Genomic DNA, 20,615 nt, shown 5'->3' on the forward strand with positions numbered 1-20,615 from the left:
AACTCTGTCGGTAAGGAAAAAAAAAAAAAAGTATTCAATAATTTTTTGGCATGTGGAGGTACAAAACTCCATTGGAGTGGAGTGGATTTGGCAATAATACTCCATTGGAGTGGAGGTACAAAAACCCCATTCATAGAACTCCTTACCCCAGTCTTAAAGGGCAAAGGAATCGTCATTTAAATTCTTAGTTTGCATTTCCAAGCACGATCTATATTTACTACGAGCCATGATTGTCTGAATCTATTCCCAACACCGAGTGACAAATTTGATTGGTCGGGATGGTGTAATATTTTGTCCAAGCGATGCTAAAGTGGAAGTTTTTGGAAGTGCCAACCAGGCGATTGTATTCTATGTTAAATTATACAGTACAATTGAAACGAGCAATCAGATTGCAGACCCTCACCAGGACGTGTTTGTAGTGTATTTTTTGTTGTTTATTTGCTGCTGTTTGCTTTATTGACGAGGTAGATTTATGTTCCATCCAATATGGCTGCCGAACCACATAACCGATAAAACCATCATTTTAATTTTCCCCATATAATTTTTGTGTATATCATGCTCAATTTAAAACTGATCAGATCAAGCATTCTACTCATCCATACATTGTCATAATGAAGGCACCAATGACATCATAAACATATGTTGTTGTTCATGGAGACAAGTACAATTGAATGCAGTACTTGACAATGAGACGTTTCAATTTTTTCCCTGCAGCGGTTTCAGAAATAAAGGTGCAAAGTTTTTTTCCAAGATGGTGCCCATACCACGAGACGCAGGAGGTCATAATTATTAAAAAAAAAAAAAAAAATTACAGGAGACACTCCTATGGTGAAAATTTCTTGGCAATCAGACCAACAGTTGCAGAGAAAAGCATACTTGCATTCTGTGCGGACAAACACCCAAATGCAATACCTCTGTTGAGGGTAATAAAGCTCGAAAGGCTGTAGAGAAATGTTTATCGAAGTTTACCGCTGTTGATGTATTGTCTTTTACACCAGTTAACACGTTAAATTAGTCCACTTCCTCCTGATGACTCCATCTTTGCTCTTAACTTCTTCTGGTTCCTTCTGATGACTCCTATGCAGTATTTCATTTTCCGTTTCATCCTTAATGTCCGTTTGGGTAATTTGTGACATACCTAAAGAAACAAAGTTTTATATATATATCCCTGTATGGAATGACTTTCAATCTTGTTTGACTGCCAGACAGGCAAACGGCATAATTACCTTACTTCAGCACGCTCAAGATGAATGAATGAATGAATGATCGTTTTAAGGCCATTTTCCCCGCTAGAGCAGGGGTTAGCCTTGCGGGCCCCATGACAATCATGGTTCCCTGTTTGAGGCAATGTTTTTATGGCCGGATGCCCTTCCTGACGCCAAATAAAACATTCCATACAATTTGCCAAATTCAGAGCCGTACAATTTGGGAGTGGAAAGTACTGCTAAATTACAACTTAGTGTTCCGATTAATGTTCCATCGTGATAAAAATCAAAAGTTCAATTGGGATGAATTAGTTCCTCTATCAGACAGATATCGATGACCCAATGGCTTAACCCCACTTGGTGCTTCAATTGTGGGGTAATTAGTACCAGGGATAGCATTTTCAGGCACAAGGTAGCAACACCAAACCAGCATGAGAAAAGTTGGGTTAGCACTCATTAGCATTTGCACCAAGAACTGGCCAAGTAAGTTGAGCTATTTGTGGTCTGGGAATTTTATTTTTTATTTTTAAACCACAGTTTGATGGAAACTGTCACCAGAATAGTCCATTGCGCTCAAATGGCAAATTCCTACTTGCAAACATTTATTTAGTGTGGCAAATACTCAACATAATGAACAAAGCCTGGTAGAGTATTTGTTATCTTAAGCCTTGCAAACAAGCTCCTTGATTCGTTTTTCCAATACCATTTCTATAAATTCTATGACAACAGGAATTCTTTGTAATAAAGTGCGATGGGCACAAACATGGATGGCCGCTCCTCTTTTTAGTAAGATGCACGACTCCATTCCATCCATAAACCTCCACTGTTGGCAGAAAAATGAATTTATGGCTGCACTTGGTTTTCTACCAGTAAACTACCCTTGTCAAAACTTGGCCACAACCTCCATTTGCTGCACCAAAATACAAACAGAACTGGGGTAACAAATTATAGATACATTTGCGCACTAGATTGTACCAATCATCCCAATTTCAAAATCAATTTTCAACAGAGATCTTAATCAAATCTTTTGAAATATTACTTGGCAATGTGAACGTTAAAAACATCATTTGGCTTAATCCTTCATCAGTCAAACTGGTGGGCCAAAAGCAGAGCCTTCATAATCGGATCAGAAATAGAATAACTCGAAGGGGAATACACCACCTGAGCTAAGCTGTTAGGCCCCAGGATGGAAATACCTTGAGAAGCATTTCCATGTTGGTTTTGACAATAAGTTTATTATGCATTTTCTCCATATTATGCATTCATTCATTTTCATTCTTTGAACCTAAAGCTTATACCAATATTACATGCAGGATAAGGATAGTATAAACATTTCACAGTAGTAGAACCAAAAACAAACACCAAGATGAACCAAAAATAAAACCTGTGCAAAACCACATTCCTAAAATATAAGCATGTACACAAGAAAAATGTGCATAGTCATTATTCCAGCACACCTGTAAATGTAATGTCCATATCCCGGTGTGTACCCCGGTTTAGAATAGGTACACCGTATCGCTGCGCATCGTAAGAGGCGACCAAGGGTTGGCGTCAGGAAGGGCATCCGGCCATAAAAACATTGCCTCAAACAGGGAACCATGATTGTCATGGGGCCCGCAGGGCTAACCCCTGCTCTAGCGGGGAAAATGGCCTTAAAACGATCATTCATTCATTCATGCATGCATGCATTTTGTTCATACATCTGGAAACTCGCGTTTGAAAGATTAGAGTTAATAGGTGCCGCTATCGATGGTTCTCCATCGCTTAATTTATCTGCCTTGCCAATTTTCCTGGTAAAGGAAAAACTTCCTGATTGGCTAAATTTGAAATGTATATCAAGATTTGCCATGTCAAATTGAATATTAAAAATGTAACTGTTGCAAGAAAAGATTGCTATATCTGTTTTGCTCCCACAATTTGAAAAATGTTTTTAAAAAGACCTCAAGAGATTCCATACGTGCGATAATGGGCTGCATGGATTCCTGATTTTGGGGAAAAGGGAAGAAAAAGTAATGCAAGGTGGGAGACCAAGTTGGCAAAATTTATCAAATAAATTTTGGTTATAGATCCTCAATGCACACAATTTGGTCCCACTGCACATACCTGTACCTTGGTTGGAGGAAGGGAATGAAGGTCAAAATAAAAAGTACCAATTCTTGTTGCAACATGGTACAACTTCAAAACCACGTAGTGCTTTTTAAAACAATTTCAATGTAGTTTTATAGGTCATTGGGAATTACCCACAACCACACAAAAAAAAAAGTGCCTTTAATCAGATTTATGTGAGAATATAATGTACCTGCACAGGTGCACCCCCTAAAGAGTCATCCAGCTCCACTGCCAGGAAGGCTGAACGGCCAATTTCATCTTGAGAGGCAGACAGTCCCTGCCTACAACAAAAAATAATAACATAGCAAAGAATACACTTGGAATCAAACACTAGATGTCACTCCAAGATATCAAATATATATAAATAAATAAAAGATGCATAACTTTTATTTTTAAATTTTACTAAACAGGTCTTCAAAAGATTAGTGAGACTTCTCCAAAGAAAAGGTTCACTTAAATTGTTCACAAATGACAATTGCATAAAAAGCAAACTTAAAAATAAATGTCAAAAGGTTAGTTGCATTTTTGAGAAGTATTTGTCGTGAAAATCAAGCTCAGACACGACTTGACCTCTGGGTAGGTTTAATATCATTTAGATCTGTAGTACACCCTGTAAGAATACATGCATGCAACAGGCATTAAAATCAGAGTATTTCATGAGCAGCAATGGTCGATTCAATATAACAATGGTCCAACAGAGAGGACAGTCAGCGCAGCATTTAGGGGCGTACATACCATTCAAACTACAGGACTATGTCACAGTGAGTTCCGCTGGAGTGTCCGCGCGCCCCGGTTGTCCCGGGTCTTATAGACGCCCCTTCTGTAGCGAGCACACCCTGGGTTCACCTTGGTATAATTTCACTACATTCTCCCCGCCGTTAGAACTATACTGCCGCTCAGCAGGTTGCAAGCAAGCATCAGCAATAAACGAATGGGTCACGTCAATCCACGTCAGTCGGTCCACCCGTAGCGGTCGGGGCGGCGAACTTCCCTGCCAGTTCGTGTTCGGAATCTACCGGGCACGGCGTCCCCAAGCCCGGAGTCCCCCGCGTCGGAATAGCCGCCGGAGGTGGGAGTCGGAGGGGGCGCCCCTGCGCCTTCGGGCACGGGAGTGGGGGACGACGGGAGTAACGGTGGTAGTTCCATAGGGGAAGCTTCGATAGAGTCCATAGACTCGTAGACGGGTTCGTCGATATCCCTGTCGTCGTCCCCACATGGGGCGAGATGGCGTACGGAGACAGTAGACTCGCGGCCATCCGCCGTTAACACGCGAGCATGCTCGGGATTAGCCTGGAGGACCTGCACCTTGTCAACAAGGGGGTCGTACTTGCTAGCGTGAACCGCTCGTTTGAGATAGGCGGGCCCCGGTTCAGCGAGCCAGCTGGGTAAAGATTGGATACTGCCGGAGCTTCTAGGGTGGTGGAACAGTCGTTCGTGAGGAGTCTGGTTGGTGGCAGTACATAGGAGAGCCCGGATCGAGTTTAGAGCGGCAGGTAGTGACCACGCCCATTTATCGAGGCCTCGGCCGAGGGTCCGAAGGCTTAGCATGACGGCCCTCCATATAATCCCATTAAAGCGTTCGATCTGTCCATTCGCTTGGGGCCGGTACGGGGTGGTGTAGCTCGAAGCGACATTATGCTGGAGCAAGTAGCCCCTCACCTCCTGGGACAGGAACACCGCACCCCGATCGGTATGCACGTGGGCCGGATACCCGAACATAGAAAACAAATTCTGCAGGCACCGAATAACCGTGGCAGCCGACATATCCCCGCACGTGTAAGCAAAGGGGAATCGGGAATACTCAGACGATAGTGAGCAGATAGCGAGAGTTGCTCGACATTGGCAGCGGCCCTTTGAAGTCCATCGCCAAGCGCTCCCACGGTCTAGTAGCCCTAACGAGTGTCCCCATAGGAGGGTTATAAAAACGCAGTTTGAGTTCCGCACAGATCGCGCAATCACGGCGGATGTCCTCAATAGAGTACGGCAGATTGCCCTCGCGCACAAAATGCGCGAAGCGCGTTACCCCGGGATGACAGTGCCGTGCAAAGTGCGCAGCCCCTCCAAAGTTACAACCCCCGCGCAAGTGGCCGGCCTCGATAAGGCGTCAGCGACCAGGTTATCCTTCCCCGGGCGGTATTTGATGGTGTAGCAGAAGTCGGCGAGTTCGATACGCCAACGGGTGATTTTCTCATTCTTAATGCGCTGAGCATGTAAGGTGTCGTACATAAACGCAACACTCTGTTGGTCCGTGACGATTTGGAAACTCCGCCCAAGCAGATACGGCCGCCATCGCCGAATTGATTCGACGATCGCGTACGCTTCCTTTTCGACAGACGAATGCCTCCGCTCGGCGGAGGTGAGAGTCCGCGAGAAGAAAGCCACAGGGCGGCCTCCTTGGGAGAGAGTCGCCGCTATCGCATGATCCGAGGCATCACTCTCCAAAACGAAAGAGGCACTCTCGTCAATCGTCGCGACAGCGGCGCCAGCGATGTCGACTTTAAGGCCCTCGAAGGCCGCCAGGCCCATGGGGAAAGTGTCGCAGGCCACGAGGGGGCGGAGCCATATCGAGCAAAGGGCGCAGACGCTCCTTATCCGGAGAGACGGAGCCATGGGTCACGGTGTACCCCAAAAGGTCTACCGTGCATAGAGAGTATCGACACTTAGCCGCATTCATGGTTAGGTGATATTTCCGCGCGACCTCGAGGAAGCGTTTCAGATCGTGATGCTCCTGGTCATACCCACAAACCGTAAGATTGTCCAGATAGACAAAGACATCGGTCAAATTCTCCTTCGCAACGAGGTCATCCATAGCCCTCTGAAAACAAGCGACTCCGTTAGTTACCCCAAAGGGAAGTCTCGTGAACTGGTACAACCGCTGACCCGATTCAAAGGCTGTAAAGACGCGATCAGCCCTAGAGATGGGGACTTGATACGCACTACGCAGATCGAGAGTGCTATAAACGGAATACAGGGCCACCTGGCGTACCAGGGCATCCATCCCCGGTAAGGGGTAGGCATCCAGCTGTGTAAAACGATTAATCGTCTGCGAATAGTCGATTACCATGCGCCGGCGGTGGGCCTCACTCCGCACCACTAAGACTTGGGCCCGCCACGGTGACCTACTGTGTTCTATGATACCGTCCTGTAAGAGCAGGGCCGTTTCTTCCGCAATGAATTGCGCGTCCGCGCGAGAGTAGCGCCGCGATTTGACGGCTACAGGGGTACAATCAGTGGTCAGGTTGGGGAACAGTGAGAGTGGCTCCATGTCCATTTGAGCGAGGGCGCACACAGCGAGCGTGTCCGGCCCTCCGAAGTCTATTTCCAAACGTCCATGCCGCTTAAGGAAATCAAGTCCTAACAGAACGTCAGCACATAAAGCAGGTAATACCATGAGATACACGTCCGGGAACGTGCGTCCCTTTATCACAAGTTTCAATCGACACACCCCTTTTGTGCTCAACCGAAGTCCCTGAGAGGCCATGAAGATCCGGCGGGTTGTCCCGAGAACCGGCCACCCATGTTGATGCACGAGTCGCTGATCGATAAAACTATCCGTGGACCCCGTGTCAATCAAAGCTTGCGCAAAAACGCCCGTGACCGTGAGCGGAATGATGGCCTGCGCAAGGCCGGCAGACCCGGCAGGTATAGTACCGGCCGGGCGAGAAGATCTCGCCTCGCGGGTGGATCCCACGCCGGCTGCAATCCTTCGGGCAGCGTCGGCAGGTTGGGCCTCAGCAGGAGCATTGAAGTCAGTTGGCTCATCAGCAGTTTCATTTGCCAGAGTGGGTGTGTGTTGGTCGTAAGAGCAGCCGCCAGATGGTGCTCGAGTCACGTGAGAAAGATCTCTGCCGTCTGCAGATTCATATGCCAAAGTGGGTGCATGTAATTTGTAAGAGCCGCCGCCAGATGGCGCTCGCGTCACGTGAGAAAGATCTCTGCCGTCTGCAGATTCATATGCCAAAGTGGGTGCATGTAATTCGTAAGAGCAGCCGCCAGATGGTGCTCGAGTCACGTGAGAAAGATCTCTGCCGTCTGCAGATTCATATGCCAAAGTGGGTGCATGTAATTCGTAAGAGCAGCCGCCAGATGGTGCTCGAGTCACGTGAGAAAGATCTCTGCCGTCTGCAGATTCATATGCCAAAGTGGGTGCATGTAATTCGTAAAAGCCGCCGTCAGATGGGGCTCGAGTCACGTGCTGCGTTTGCCGCACTTCGAGAGGAGTTTCCAAAGCAGGAGCATGTCGCTTGTTTGAAGTAGGCGTTCGAACGCCAGTCAAGGTCGGTCGCGCTGTGGCCGGTCGCGTTCGCGCCATTTGTTTCGGCGGCCCGGTGTATCTCACCAAGGTCGGGCGTGTAGCCAGAGGCCGCGAGAAGGAGAGCGGCTCTTCAAAGCCGAGTGAGGTGCCCCGTCCGGCGCTCGATCCGTTGGCTCCGCGATGAGCCCATTCAAGGTCGCGCGGGGACGCGTGCCCCGAGCGGCCTTCCTGCAGACCTTTGCAAAATGGCCCTTGGTGGAGCACAGGTGGCATGTAGCCTCCCGGGCCGGGCATTCAGAGCGAGGGTGCTGCCGATTCCCACAAAAATAACATTTTGCATACCGGTCAGGCCGTGGCCGGGCAGCGGCGGCAGCAGTGAGGCCGGAAGCGGAGTCCGCTTCAGGAGCTCCCAGAGACTCGGCCGTAGTGGTCGGGTCCTCCTCCGTATCCTCGGCGGTAGCCCTCTCCGGTCGCGCGAGTTGCGAGGTCCCCGCCACGACTCGTGGGTGATCATATGCGGTAGATTGTTCTCGGGCATCTGTGTATACGCGTGCCAGCCGTAGTGCTTCTGTAAATGTCAGATCCGCGACCTCCAAGAGTCGGAGCCGCAAGACTCCAGAATTAATTCCGGAGATGAATGAATCTCGGAGCAAGTCGTCCTGCACTTGCTCGTGGGTCCGGACGTCCTGCACGCAGTCTGCCAACAGGTAGCGCAACTCCTGCGCGAAGCGATCGATCGATTCAGATGGTTGCTGTCGCCGCTGAGAGTTGATGCCGGCAGTGCACAGCGCTCCGTGTCTTTACGTAGAGGCGCTTCAGCTCGGCTAGAGCCGTAGCGTACGTCCCAAATCGAGAAATGTTCCGGAAAACGGTGTGATAGACCTTCGACTGTAACACGGACAGCTTTATCGCAGCGGTGGGCTCTGTTTCGTGAGCAGCAAAGTCGATTCAATATAACAATGGTCCATCATGTTTCATTAATTTCACTACAGTATTGTTATGCCATTTAAACAGGACCATCTGCAGGTTGGAGCAGTTCCACCTCTATTCTCACCCACCCCATTTGGTTCTTCCTCTTGTCCCCTTCCCACAATCAACCTACTCCAACCCCCACCCCACCACAAACTGCTTCTCTGTCCCTCTAAGTTTCATTTGTGTAAATTCTTGCATTCAAGCTATCAAAATAAAACCTACCACATATATATTATCTGCTGCTGGCGGCCTCCCTGCGTGTACGTATAAAGGATGAGGTAGCAATCTCCACCATACAGCACCCCGACAGGATCAACCGCAACTTTGTCCAAACCTTCAATGCGCCAGATCTGGCAAACAAAGTAGGTACGAGTTAATGTCATCCATCCATCACCCCATTCTGGAAAACATTTGAACAATTTGGGTTTTGGTGCTATCCAGAAACAATTACTGAGACAAACAATTCTAATTACCTAGAAAAAGCAATTCTCCTGTGTTTTAATCAAATTACTTCATTTTTAGGGAACATACGTCACAAATGTACAGTTATATAGTACAATTGGCCACCAATTTCATCATCCAATCAGGATGTCACAGATGGTGTCTAATCTAACGTGCATTTGATGGCAAGCATCTCAACATGCGTCTCAAAGCGAAGACAAAGGTTCGTCAGATGCACGCACAAGACTTGCTCCATGCTAATGGTATTGGCTTAGTTTCGCATTACATGTGACCAACAAAAGCTTCTTGGCTAGTTTGCTACTACATCTGGACTCGATCAATATCCAAAAGACCAAGCTCCTTTACCAACAGGCCTCTGGAATGGTGTACATAGAGTCGACACTTTTGCCAAATGGCAAAACACTTCAGATCGTTGACTGCTTTGTTCATCTTAGCAGCACCATCTCTAATAACTTCAGCCTAGAGAAGCTGGTGACGGATTTGTTTGGCCTGAGCTGCTTAGTCGACCGCATGACTGACTGGAATATGTGCAGCATTAAACTCACTACAAAGTGAAAAGTATACAGCGCTGTTGTCCAGCTCTGAGACACCCTCTAAAGAATGTACACCTGCCGTTTGTCACAAGTCTCTCTGGCATCTGCAGAATATCTTAAGGATCAAGTGGTCTGATCATGCGACAGCGGTTCTTATCTTCCCCCATCTAAAACGTTGATCTTTTCTACCCCTGCTAATTTCACCCCAAATCCACTTTTTTGAAATAGCAACTTCTGTCCTGGAAGTCCTTGGTGTCTATACTTCTCCCACACCCCCCACCCCCCCCACCCCCCACTGGCCACGCCACCTCCCCCATGCCCTCCCTCCCACACATTCCCGATGTCCCTGCTCTCAAATGTTATGTGCTTCCCCTTCTCTCCCCATCTTGTCTACCGCTCCCCTTTTTATATATTTTGTTTGTCTGATTTGTTTGTGTGATAAACGTTAGCTCTTTCACGAGCCTCGATTCTGTATAATAAAATAAAAAAACCACTTTTAGAGGCCATTTTTCCCCGCAAGCGGGGGTTGGCCTTTTTCGGATTCTGTATACACAAAAAAAAAAAAAAAAAGGAGTGGGGGCTGGGGGGGGGGGCTGGGGAGTCCCCAGCTGCCAAGGACTGCATTATATAAGCGAGCTTTTCCCAGGGGCAACGCAACATTGGCAACCACGGCTGTGCTACTTGGACTGCATAGAGACATATCAGGGCTACTGGCATTGACGTACAGAAGTGGGAAGAGGAAAAGAACATGCATAGTGTGCATCTGTACTACATGCATCCTCTGCAGCAGAAGCGACCAGGCAGGGCAAGCAGTCGCCAAAATAAACAGCTGCCTGGAACATGCTAGAGGAGCACCACCAGTAGTGCGTCATCACCGAGGAAGATGGTTGGCCTCACTCATTAGGATGATCTCCCACAAGTGAGCTTGTGCTCGACACTCCATTCACGCAAACTGAAATTTCATTCATTCAAGTCATTCTTTAAAATGAGCTGACAGCTGACAAAATTAATCATTCCTTCTACAAGATATAGCTCATGGTTAAATAGATAACCCGGCCTATTCGTGTTGGAGGTATTTTACTTGGTGATTGTCCGACAAAACATTTCAAGTCAGAATTTGAATTGGATATTCTAATTAGCAAGAATTCACAGTAAACACATCTGACTAATCCATAAACCAGACACACCTCAACCTGCCCACTGCCATCATCAATCATCCCATGCTGAGCAGCCATTGCAGGTGTGTCATGCAGGGATGCAGCATCGAATGGGACCAACGGAATGTTGGCAATACTGCCGGATGTGTATGTTCTGCCCAGGCCTTCAGCCTCATCCCCATCTTTCCAATCCTTGAAGAACTGCTTGAAAAGTGGGGTCTCACCTTTTTCTGGTAGAATCTCCACCTGGGTGTTGGGGGGAGGGGGGGGTAAATATTTGGTGCGATCAAAATCGCATATTTGGTAAGGTGCGATCAAAATGTACGAGTTCCTGCAGTATTCTTCAAACAGAATTGTACCAGCAATAACCACAAATGATTAATGTCTGCATGATCACAAGGACCAATCAGATTGCAGCTTTCAAAACGTTCAATCAAGGGTGTGCTTACACAAAAAAGGCAATTTGGAAATAATTATGTGGCAGAAGGGCATGTGTGCATTGTGTGACCCTCAATCGAATTAGAACGAACGAGAACACACACACACACACACACACACACACACACACACACACACACACACACACACACACACACACACACACACACACACACACACACACACACACACACACACACACACACACCAAATTTGGCAGAAAAATCCTCCATTTGTTGCACCTCAAGCAAAATTTTCTTACCGACATCAGTTATTAAACATGATTTCTGCCTTCAAACGCCAAGTAAAACCACCGTTTAGAGGCCATTTTTCCCCGCAAAGCAGGGGTTGGCCTTTTTCGGGGACCGTGGTTGTTGTTGTTTTTTGGTCCCCTTTTTGAAGCAATGTTTTACGGCCGGATGCCCTTCCTGCCACCAACCGTTTGTCGCCTTTTTACGACACAGGGAATTACCAGTGAACTAGTACTCAATTTGCCGACCTCGGAAGGATGACAGGCTGATTCAACCCCCCTGGCGTTAATTCAGCGATCGACCAGGATTCGAACCCAGGATCCTTGGATCCTAAGCTGGCACCCTAGCCGCTAGCCCAACACCAGGGCTAAGTATACCAAAACGAAACCAGATGCAGGATATACAAAAATCTTCAGGAAATAGTTGATGTGGTGTTTCGAAAGGTCAAGCCTAGCAAGCAGGAAGCTAGGCTAATAGTACACCACTTTTCTCCAAGCCATAGGCAAAAGTTTATCAAGGTGCAGATCTGTATCTTCAGTCGTGGTATTTACCTGGCATAATCTAAGTACATAGACTGAGAAATCAGGAGCCACCATGCCAAGACTTAAATTATGACCAAGTATATGTCATCAAAAGGAAAGACCTTGATAAGACATTAAGAACCAGAAGCATGTGGTAAAGCACTTTACCAAGATAACGAAGCATGAACACATTTGACACTCAGCATGAGGATCTTGTCTAAATTCTGGCATACTGGCAAAAGTAGTCAGTATTCATCTGTTAAACCTTTGAGTACGGATGTCCAGTGCCGCAACCCGCGAAAATGTCGTGTACGGATGACGTTACTGCACGTCATCGACTATACCTATAAATAGATGGTCAGTACGTGGTTGCATTCCTGCAATGCCAAATTAATCCTGTACCGGGGGTATTTTTATCAAAAAAAAAATCCCGTACTCAAAGGGTTAAATGCTCATCACAGAAAAGGTTTCAAATTTTACATTGGTGCTTGCTAGATTTTCTGGGCATTAGAAATCTTAATCAAATCCCTGATGTGAAGACATTCGGCAACTAGAAAGAACAAAAACAAGATCAAAAGTCTCATCAGCGGCATAGACGGGCTTGTAAAATATAAACACAAACACATATTAGATTTTGTAAACAGTCGCTAATGGTGGTAATGGTGTAATGGTGGCTGTAATCTATATACCACACAAAGGTTGGAGGTGTGCTCATTTACCAAGCAGCTAGTTAGCGCTCGTCAAGCCAGCCGTTCCTTATCGGTTTTGAATTGAGTGCTTGCTCGAATGCCCAAACCACTTGACGATCTCCACAAGAAACTTGGTAAATGAACACACCCAATGTTCTTCAGACCCGACCATAGATCGACTGTAATCTATATACACCAAAGAGGAATGACCTTTCTGCCACAGTGAGCAGGTGTTTACACGGTAATGAATAATGACATAGCATGACGGCCCGACACAAAACTGCCGTTACTTTAATACATACAAGATATATATTTAACCTCCAGTAACATTGGTCACTGCAAATGGATTAGTGTTACGATTCGATTTACTGTAATAATAATGTTATTATTACGAAAATTATATTCTTTTAAAAACACCGAGGTGAATTCCTTACTTCCGCTTTCACACCGCTTCAATCCATCAACTTTCCATTCACGACATTGGGATTAAAGTGTTATGGTTATATTTACTGTAATATTATTACGTAAACGATACTACTGAAACTACCACTGTATTAAGAAACCTGGGTTTAATTTGCCCGAAGCATAATTAAGTCATAACACCTAAGGCCAATACATACCGTATTGTTGGAAGAGCCGTAACATCTATGCTTTCGATATTTCATGGTCATTTTAACAAATCGGGTTTTTGTGTTTCACACTGAATGAAAACCGTAAAGGTAGAGCATGGCGATTGTGATACATGACAGGTTCAACGATATGTTTGGCTTGAACGAAATATGAAACAAAATGGCGTGGTCTGGAGAATCAGCCGCAGCACCACCGTAACGACAGACGTAATGACATCACCCTATCATGTGACCAGATTCTCAGCTCTGATTGGTATACGTTTGAGGGGACATATACAGATGGACAAACTGTTCGAGACGGCTCTGCCCGATGGGCTACACCGTAAAAAATAAATTATGGGCGAGCCATGGGTGGGGTGACATGAAGTAGTGCACCACTTTGAAGCCCAGGAAAAACAAGTATGATTGACCACTCAGGAAGGTGCCACACAAAATAATTGAGATGTGCAACAAACCTGGAATTTTGAATGTTTGAACAGGAAGGGCTACTGTAAGAAAATGTACATCATGGAGATCATGGAGACACCAAGCAAATAGTGGGAGAACTCATTTAAAATAAATAAATAAAAAACTGTCTACAATATGAAAAGAACAGACCTTGGCACCCACAATGACACCAAAGTATAATAATCTTGAAAGCTTTAAATTCCAGTCGATAAGTATGATGCTGGGGCACCTGCCCATCAGGAGAACAGTGCTCAATTAACTTATCGACATAGGCCTTGTCAGCTGTGATTCTTAGGAATGACTGAACAAAGGATGACCAAGTCCACAACTGGATTTTGAGGCCAGCATTGATGCGGTTGGCCTAGCAGAGGTCTTGGCTGACGAGTTAAAAGTTGGAGAAACCTCTTACAGTAGATGATCGAGAAAGGTGGGTTTGTTTTTGCAATCCTTCCAGAGCAAGAGGTTGGGCCAGATTTGCCACACTTGAAAGACCATCCATTTGTCAGATTAGCAGCTAAAATAAATCTCATCAGCAGTGACACTTGCTGTCTGCCCATCAGTGGGATGGTTTACTCTACACCAACATGTAATCATCTGCCAATGAGAAAAGCATTCTCTTCAGCATCCGAGGTCATTTACGTCAACAAGGACCCATACTGAGCCCAATAAAATACCATGGAGCACTCAATCCTCCACTGGGAAAGCAATATATTCCAATGACTGCAATTGGAGGAAGAAAGTCAGCTATGAAGGTGCCCTTTGATGCGACGGACTTGACAAGCAGATCAGGATGCCAGACTGTCGAATGTTTGAGCTGTGGCCAGGGAGATGGTCCCGACCTTTTGTTTTACATTTAGAGTTTAACCATTTGAGAGGAGCAACACCATGTTTAGAATTGTGTGACTCGGCCATAACCCAAGCAGATGCTCAGATATCAATGTTTGAAAGGAGAGAATCTATGTCAGCACCAATGTAGATTCGACCGTTTGCTTTTGAAAGCACGCTTCATCTGTTGAGGCTTATTTATTACATTCTGTGGATGGTAGTGACATTTCACTACTTGCTGGTAAATGGGACATGGCCAAAGTAGGATGACAGGCTAACGAGCACAAATAAGCGAGAGCAGCAGAGCATGCTCTATATTCGCAAAAATGTTAAACTTTGAAAGTCTTGGCCTAAGTTTGGTTAAATTAAAACAATTTGGAGTCAGAATTTAATTTTACCTGATTGTATTCTGTGGTTAATGCATACAATATTCAAGAGCTCAATAATTGTTTTGAAGATTCAAAACAATATGGAATCTATATTGTTATTGATTTGTCACTTCCATCTTTGTGGTTTTCATCCACTGGAAGCATTTTTAGTTTCATATACTATTATTGTTACAGTTTGTGTGAAATGGAGATAACCGTCTTCAAAGGTAAAATTAGTGTTTTAAAAGAAAAACGAAATGGATCGGGAGAAACCGGAAGAGGAGCAAGAAGAGGCTGAGTGGCTCAAGTGAGATCGGGAAAAGAAGGCTAATCTGCTTCGAGGTGTCAAGCGGACGCTGGTCATGAACGAATATTGGTTTCCCCGGGAAAGGGATTCCTGTGACAGTGTCGTTATTGCTGGGACAGATAAACCTGCGTGGCGGGTTTTGCTGTTGGTTCCGAAAGTGAATCATCGCGGGAGAGCCGGTACGCCTCCATTTCACCTCGCACCAGCCATTTCACCTCGCACCAGCGATTCGCCTGGTTCTTGTGTGTCGTGGATTTCGCGGTTCTCTGCTTAGGAACTGCTGCTCGTTCATGTCAGCGTCATTGCCTGGTGAACGGAAGGTGTGAATTCCCAGTCGCCTTTTGGGTGAACTTTTACCTGATCGACGTCGGCCCGACCTCACCCAGCGGCTCTTCTGCAGCGTCGACTGTCAGCCGTCCTGGGTTCAGGTCTCATACTACTTTTTTTTCTTGTGATCACCAGAGCGTGGATCGATTTTGGCCTGGTGTCGTGACTGACTTTGGGGGTGCTACAGTTTGCTCACGTGGAGTACCACGAGTTATTGAGTTAAGAAACTGGTGGTACCATCATAGGAATTATATGGTGTTCGCTGTGCAATTGAGGTTTTCTTGTACTTGCGCAAGTTATTATTGTGCGATTTTAATACAATACTTTGGTTTTGTAACAACTGTTTGGTGTGATTTCACCATTTGTCATTGGCACTCATAAAAGCACATCTTTCTGCCATGACTCCTTGGTACACCGTGACCGGGGTTTGGGGAGGAGCACGTAACAATATATATATATATAATTTCTAACTACATTTTAAGATGTGATTATTTATCCTTCCTCTGATACACTTTCACCCAAAAATCAAAAAAAAAAAAAAAAAAAAACTAACGAAAAATTTAAAAAGTAGGACTCTCCTCCCATACCAACATAATGCTTATGCACCTCCCTGTTTTCGTTCTCTGCTCTCCTTTGTCAATCTCCTATCCTGTTCCTCCTGAACCTGTGCTGGAATCCTTAATCCCCCTTAGGAATCCTTCATGCCCCCATTTGGGGAATTCCCCTAAATAGTTTTCCCTAAATAGTTTTAAAATGTTTAAACTTTCCCCTGAAGTGTTTTATTCTGTTGTATATTATAACACATTTTTCTTCTTCTTTAAAAGGTTGTTTGAGTTGCTCACCAAATCTCTTCATTTCAAATAAAAATTCAATCTAACAGTTCTTCCTTCCTACATTCCCTAAACTCACCTGCATTCCACCCCTCCAACGTTTTTAAACGGATCTGACTTGAAAATCACAACTCATTTTGGCAATAAATGTTCGTTTTCCATGAATCGTCCAACACTTTCTAAAATCCGAACTCATCCTTCCCTTTCTAAACTCCCCCTTGCCCCTCCCTTCCTAAACCCCCTTGACCAACCCAAACTCCCCTCGCCGCTCCCCTCCTAAACTACTCTCACCCCTCCCCTCCCTAAATTCCCCTCACCCCTCCTCCCCACTTTCTCTCAACTCTTACCTCCATCTCCTTCAACCTTCTTCCTCACTTTGCCCACCCCATGAACATGTCTTTCAATCCTGACAAATTACTCACCACATCTCTCTGAAAAGACTATCTTGAAAACCCTCCCATCTACTTTCTCAACAATCCTCTCCAGGAAGTTCTGTCACTTAATCTTGGGTCTCACAATCTGCCATGATGTTTCCTGGGAAAAACAGTTCCAAGCTGGCCTCCAAAGCCAGTTGCCGACTGGGCATCCTCCGTCGTGCGAAGTCCTTCCTTGGCACACCTGAGCTCCTCACCACATACAAGGCTTTCATCCGCAGCTCAATGGAATACTGTTCCCCCCTCTGGGCCGGTGCTCCTGCCTCACACCTAGCTCGGCTTCACGCTGTTGAAACCAAAGCTTTCAGAATCATTGGAATCTCCTGCGATGAAGCTGATTGTGAGGGCCTTTCACACTCACATGATATCAAAGTTGGCAAAATCCATTTATATCCAATATCCAAGTTGGTGAAAATAATCGTACAGCTTTTTAAATGTTCTGGATGAAAGACCAGGGAGGGAGTCAATGCTGTTTAGTTGGCAAGGTAGTTGCATCGAGATTGTTAATGCACAACTTTGCTTTAAATAAATGCCCAGTGATGCTTCCAGCAGCACTACTTGTTCCAAAACGGTCACAAAACACATTCGCAAACAATCTCAAAACAAAACATGTTGCAGGATGGGGCACGTCTATGCATACAGAAGACTCCAAATATTCTGCTGCATTTGCACAAGCACTGCAGATCGAAGGCTAAAATATTAAACCTCCATGAAAGTCAGTTGGCACAAACAAACTGCAGTTATGACCTTGACTGCAAATAAAATGTACTTCGACTGCCAAAAATAACAAACTTCCATTCAAAAATGCCAAGACAAATGCAAGTGCAGGTTTTAAAACGGGTCGTCCGCAGCACTCAAAAATTAAAGTATCCGTGATCTCCACAGAAATGAGGAAATTTAATAACTCACTGACCACAACAAACAGCATGTGCATTGAACATATAATCAAGCTCACCTGAGTACTGCGAGGATAATTCTTGTTTTGAATGAAATCTTCTGCCATTTTGAGCGCATTTTGCCTCTCGTCTTTACTTGCAGCAGAGCCTAAAAGGAAGCATTTAAAGTTTGTACGTGCATCATATGATTGGTTTTTATCCCATTCAATGTCCATATAAACCAACCCTGACAGAACAGATAGCCTACAATATGTGCTAACTATTTTTTTTTAATGTTGCTCTGCTACATAAAGCTCAATTCATGTTTATACATGCTGAAAAAATATTTAACAAAATCAAACAATCTTTCATGTTGCCCAGGGGTACAACAAGTATAGTTTGTGTCGGGGTAGCACATCAGGGGAAGGGGGGGGGGGGTTCAGGGGTGAAGACCCCAATTCTCCCTATGTGAATGTGAATAGAGCGCCACCCAGTGGTATCGGTATTACAAATCTTGTATGAAGGAAGTTTAAACTTCACAATATGCATTACCGTGATGTTGAAATCCAGGTGAGAATAATCTAAAATTCAAAATCTCATTTCGCTCATTTTAAGTGAAGGTTAAAAGCAAAGCATGTGAAGTAAAACATGTCTTGATTAAATCAGTTAAACAGGTACTTTTGTATAATGATCAAACACAAGCTACCAAATGGCATGTTGTAAACCCAGGTGTTGAGATTGAAAAATAACATGTTTGGCAATGTGCAGGCATGGAAGTGCACAACAATGACAGGAGGAGGCCTGTTGGCCCATTGTGCCTGCACTGCACCATCCCCAGTATTGTTGCCATTATTCCCAATACCCTTATCTCTCCAATACGTCCAGGCACCTACCTAAATACCATTTAAAACTAGAACGGCACACCTCCACCAAGCTAAACGGTTTACATTTTGTATCCCACTCATAGGCCAGATCTGGACCCAGACCTGAAAAACATCTAACCGACTTGTTTTTAACCCAACCAACTCATCCACCAAGTTTTGTCACAACTCATCCACAACTCGACTTTCGAAACAGAAATCGTGTTTTTGTTACATTTGGCCCAGTGTTGCGATTTGTGTTTTAATGTCTAATCATACTTTGATGCTGTATTTGTCTAATTTGTGTTGTTCAAGGCAGACTCCTTGGATAGCCACTGAAAATTATAAGTCTTTTGTCAGTGTTTCTCGTTTTGTCCCCCCCATCCCCCACAACCAAACATTGTACAACCTCAACATTATCCCATTTCCCCTCTTCGCTTCAATATATTTCATATTTTTTCCACTTAACTCAAACTTCCTTCTGCCAATACTTTCTGTACTCATTTCTCAATATCTCCAATCTTCAATCTCCATTGAATGTAAATGCTTCTTCCTTTAATCAAAAGCTTTTAAAAAATGCTTAATTTTCCATATTTGTAAGGAGTATTTCCTTTGCTGTCCAAGTACCATCCCTGGGATGGTACTGTTTTGTCTCTGGATGGAAGAGGCCTTTGCAAAAAGTGCATAGAATATCCTTATGGAGGACCGGTGAGGAGTATTTCCCAGTATTTCCCTCCCCTTGTAAGGAGTCAACGTATTTCCCTTCAACCCCACACGTTCACCACAATCTATTCCTTAGATTTTCCAAAACTCCAAATCAGTCAGGCTCTTGGTCTACAAACCCTCCTCCCACACCAACAGCATCACCTTCCTCCGTGCCTGGAACAAAAATCATTATCACCCATCCCAAGACTGTTTGTCCAATTTGGGAATCTTGAAAAATCCAGTTGGCAAAGGTTGGCTGCTCATGACAATCAAGTCCCCTTTACGGCTGTTAAGTGTCAGAACCCACTCCCTACTGTAGCCAAGCATGGACAATCTCAAGGCTACAAGTCCATCTCCAGAGACCTTGATGTTCCTGCGTCCACAACGTTATCAGGAAGTTTAAGGCCCATGGCACTGCAGCCAACTTCCCTGGACGTAGCTGCAAGAGAAAACTTGATCGAAGATTGCAGAAAAGGATTGTTCGAATGGTGCAGAAAGCACCTCGATCAACTGCCAAACAGATTCAAACCGACCTTCAGACAAGGTACAACAGTTTGAACTCGCACCATCCGTCACCAACACAATGAAAGGGGGTTCTATGGTAGGAGACCCAGGAGGACCCCACGAGACAGAGACAGAGACAGAGACAGAGACAGAGACAGAGACAGAGACAGAGAGAGAGAGAAAGAGAGAGAGAGAGAAAGAGAGAGAGAGAGACACACACACAAGACTGTCTGGAGTTTGCCAAAACACACACAAACAAGCCAAAATCCTTCTGGGAGAATGTCCTGTGGACAGACGAGACCAAATTAGAGAGTCTTGGTAAAGCACATCACCTCTATGTTTCGAAAAAACAAAATGAAGCCTTCAAAGAAAAGAACACCTTCCCTACAGTGAAACATGGAGGTTCAGTGATGTTTTGGGGTTGCTGTGCTGCCTCTGGCACTGGGTGCCTCAAATGTGTGCGTGGCATCATTAAATCAGGAGATTACCAAGGCATTTTGGAGTGCAATGTTGAACCCAGTGTCAGAAAGCTGAGTCTCCATCAAAGGTCATGGGTCTTACAGCAGGACAATGACCCCAAACACACTTCAAAGAGCACCCAGGAATGGTTCAAGACAAAATGCTGGACTGTTCTGAAGTGGCCAGCAATGAGTCCAGATCTAAGTCCCATTGAACACCTGTGCAGAGATCCAAAAACAGCAGTTGGGAGAAAGCACCCTTCAAATATGGGAGAAATGGAGCAGTTTGCAGAAGTGGGTCAAACTGCCAGTAGAGGTGTAGGAAGCTCATTCATGGCTATAGGAAGCGCTTGACTAGTTATTTTGTCCAAAGGTTGTGCTACCAAATATCAAGTCTTGGGTGTCAATAATTTTGTCAATGCCATTTTTAATTTTATCATGCCAGTTGTTGTTC

At 45.2% G+C, this 20,615-nt stretch overlaps 1 protein-coding gene across 1 annotated transcript in view; it reads right to left on the reverse strand.

Moving 5' to 3' along the window:
- LOC137432713 (gelsolin) overlaps positions 1-20,615 on the reverse strand; it is a 59,648-nt gene that overhangs the window by 13,465 nt on the left and 25,568 nt on the right. Inside the window, exons 8-11 of the mRNA XM_068124845.2 lie at positions 17,715-17,803; positions 10,724-10,939; positions 8,764-8,891; positions 3,505-3,595 (exon numbers count right to left, since the gene is read on the reverse strand). Coding sequence (XP_067980946.2) covers positions 3,505-3,595; positions 8,764-8,891; positions 10,724-10,939; positions 17,715-17,803 — 524 coding nt within the window. The remainder of the gene's footprint in view (positions 1-3,504; positions 3,596-8,763; positions 8,892-10,723; positions 10,940-17,714; positions 17,804-20,615) is intronic.

Source organism: Myxine glutinosa, chromosome 8 (genome assembly GCF_964187855.1).
Source record: "Myxine glutinosa chromosome 8, kmMyxGlut1.1, whole genome shotgun sequence".
NCBI lineage: Eukaryota > Metazoa > Chordata > Myxini > Myxiniformes > Myxinidae > Myxine > Myxine glutinosa.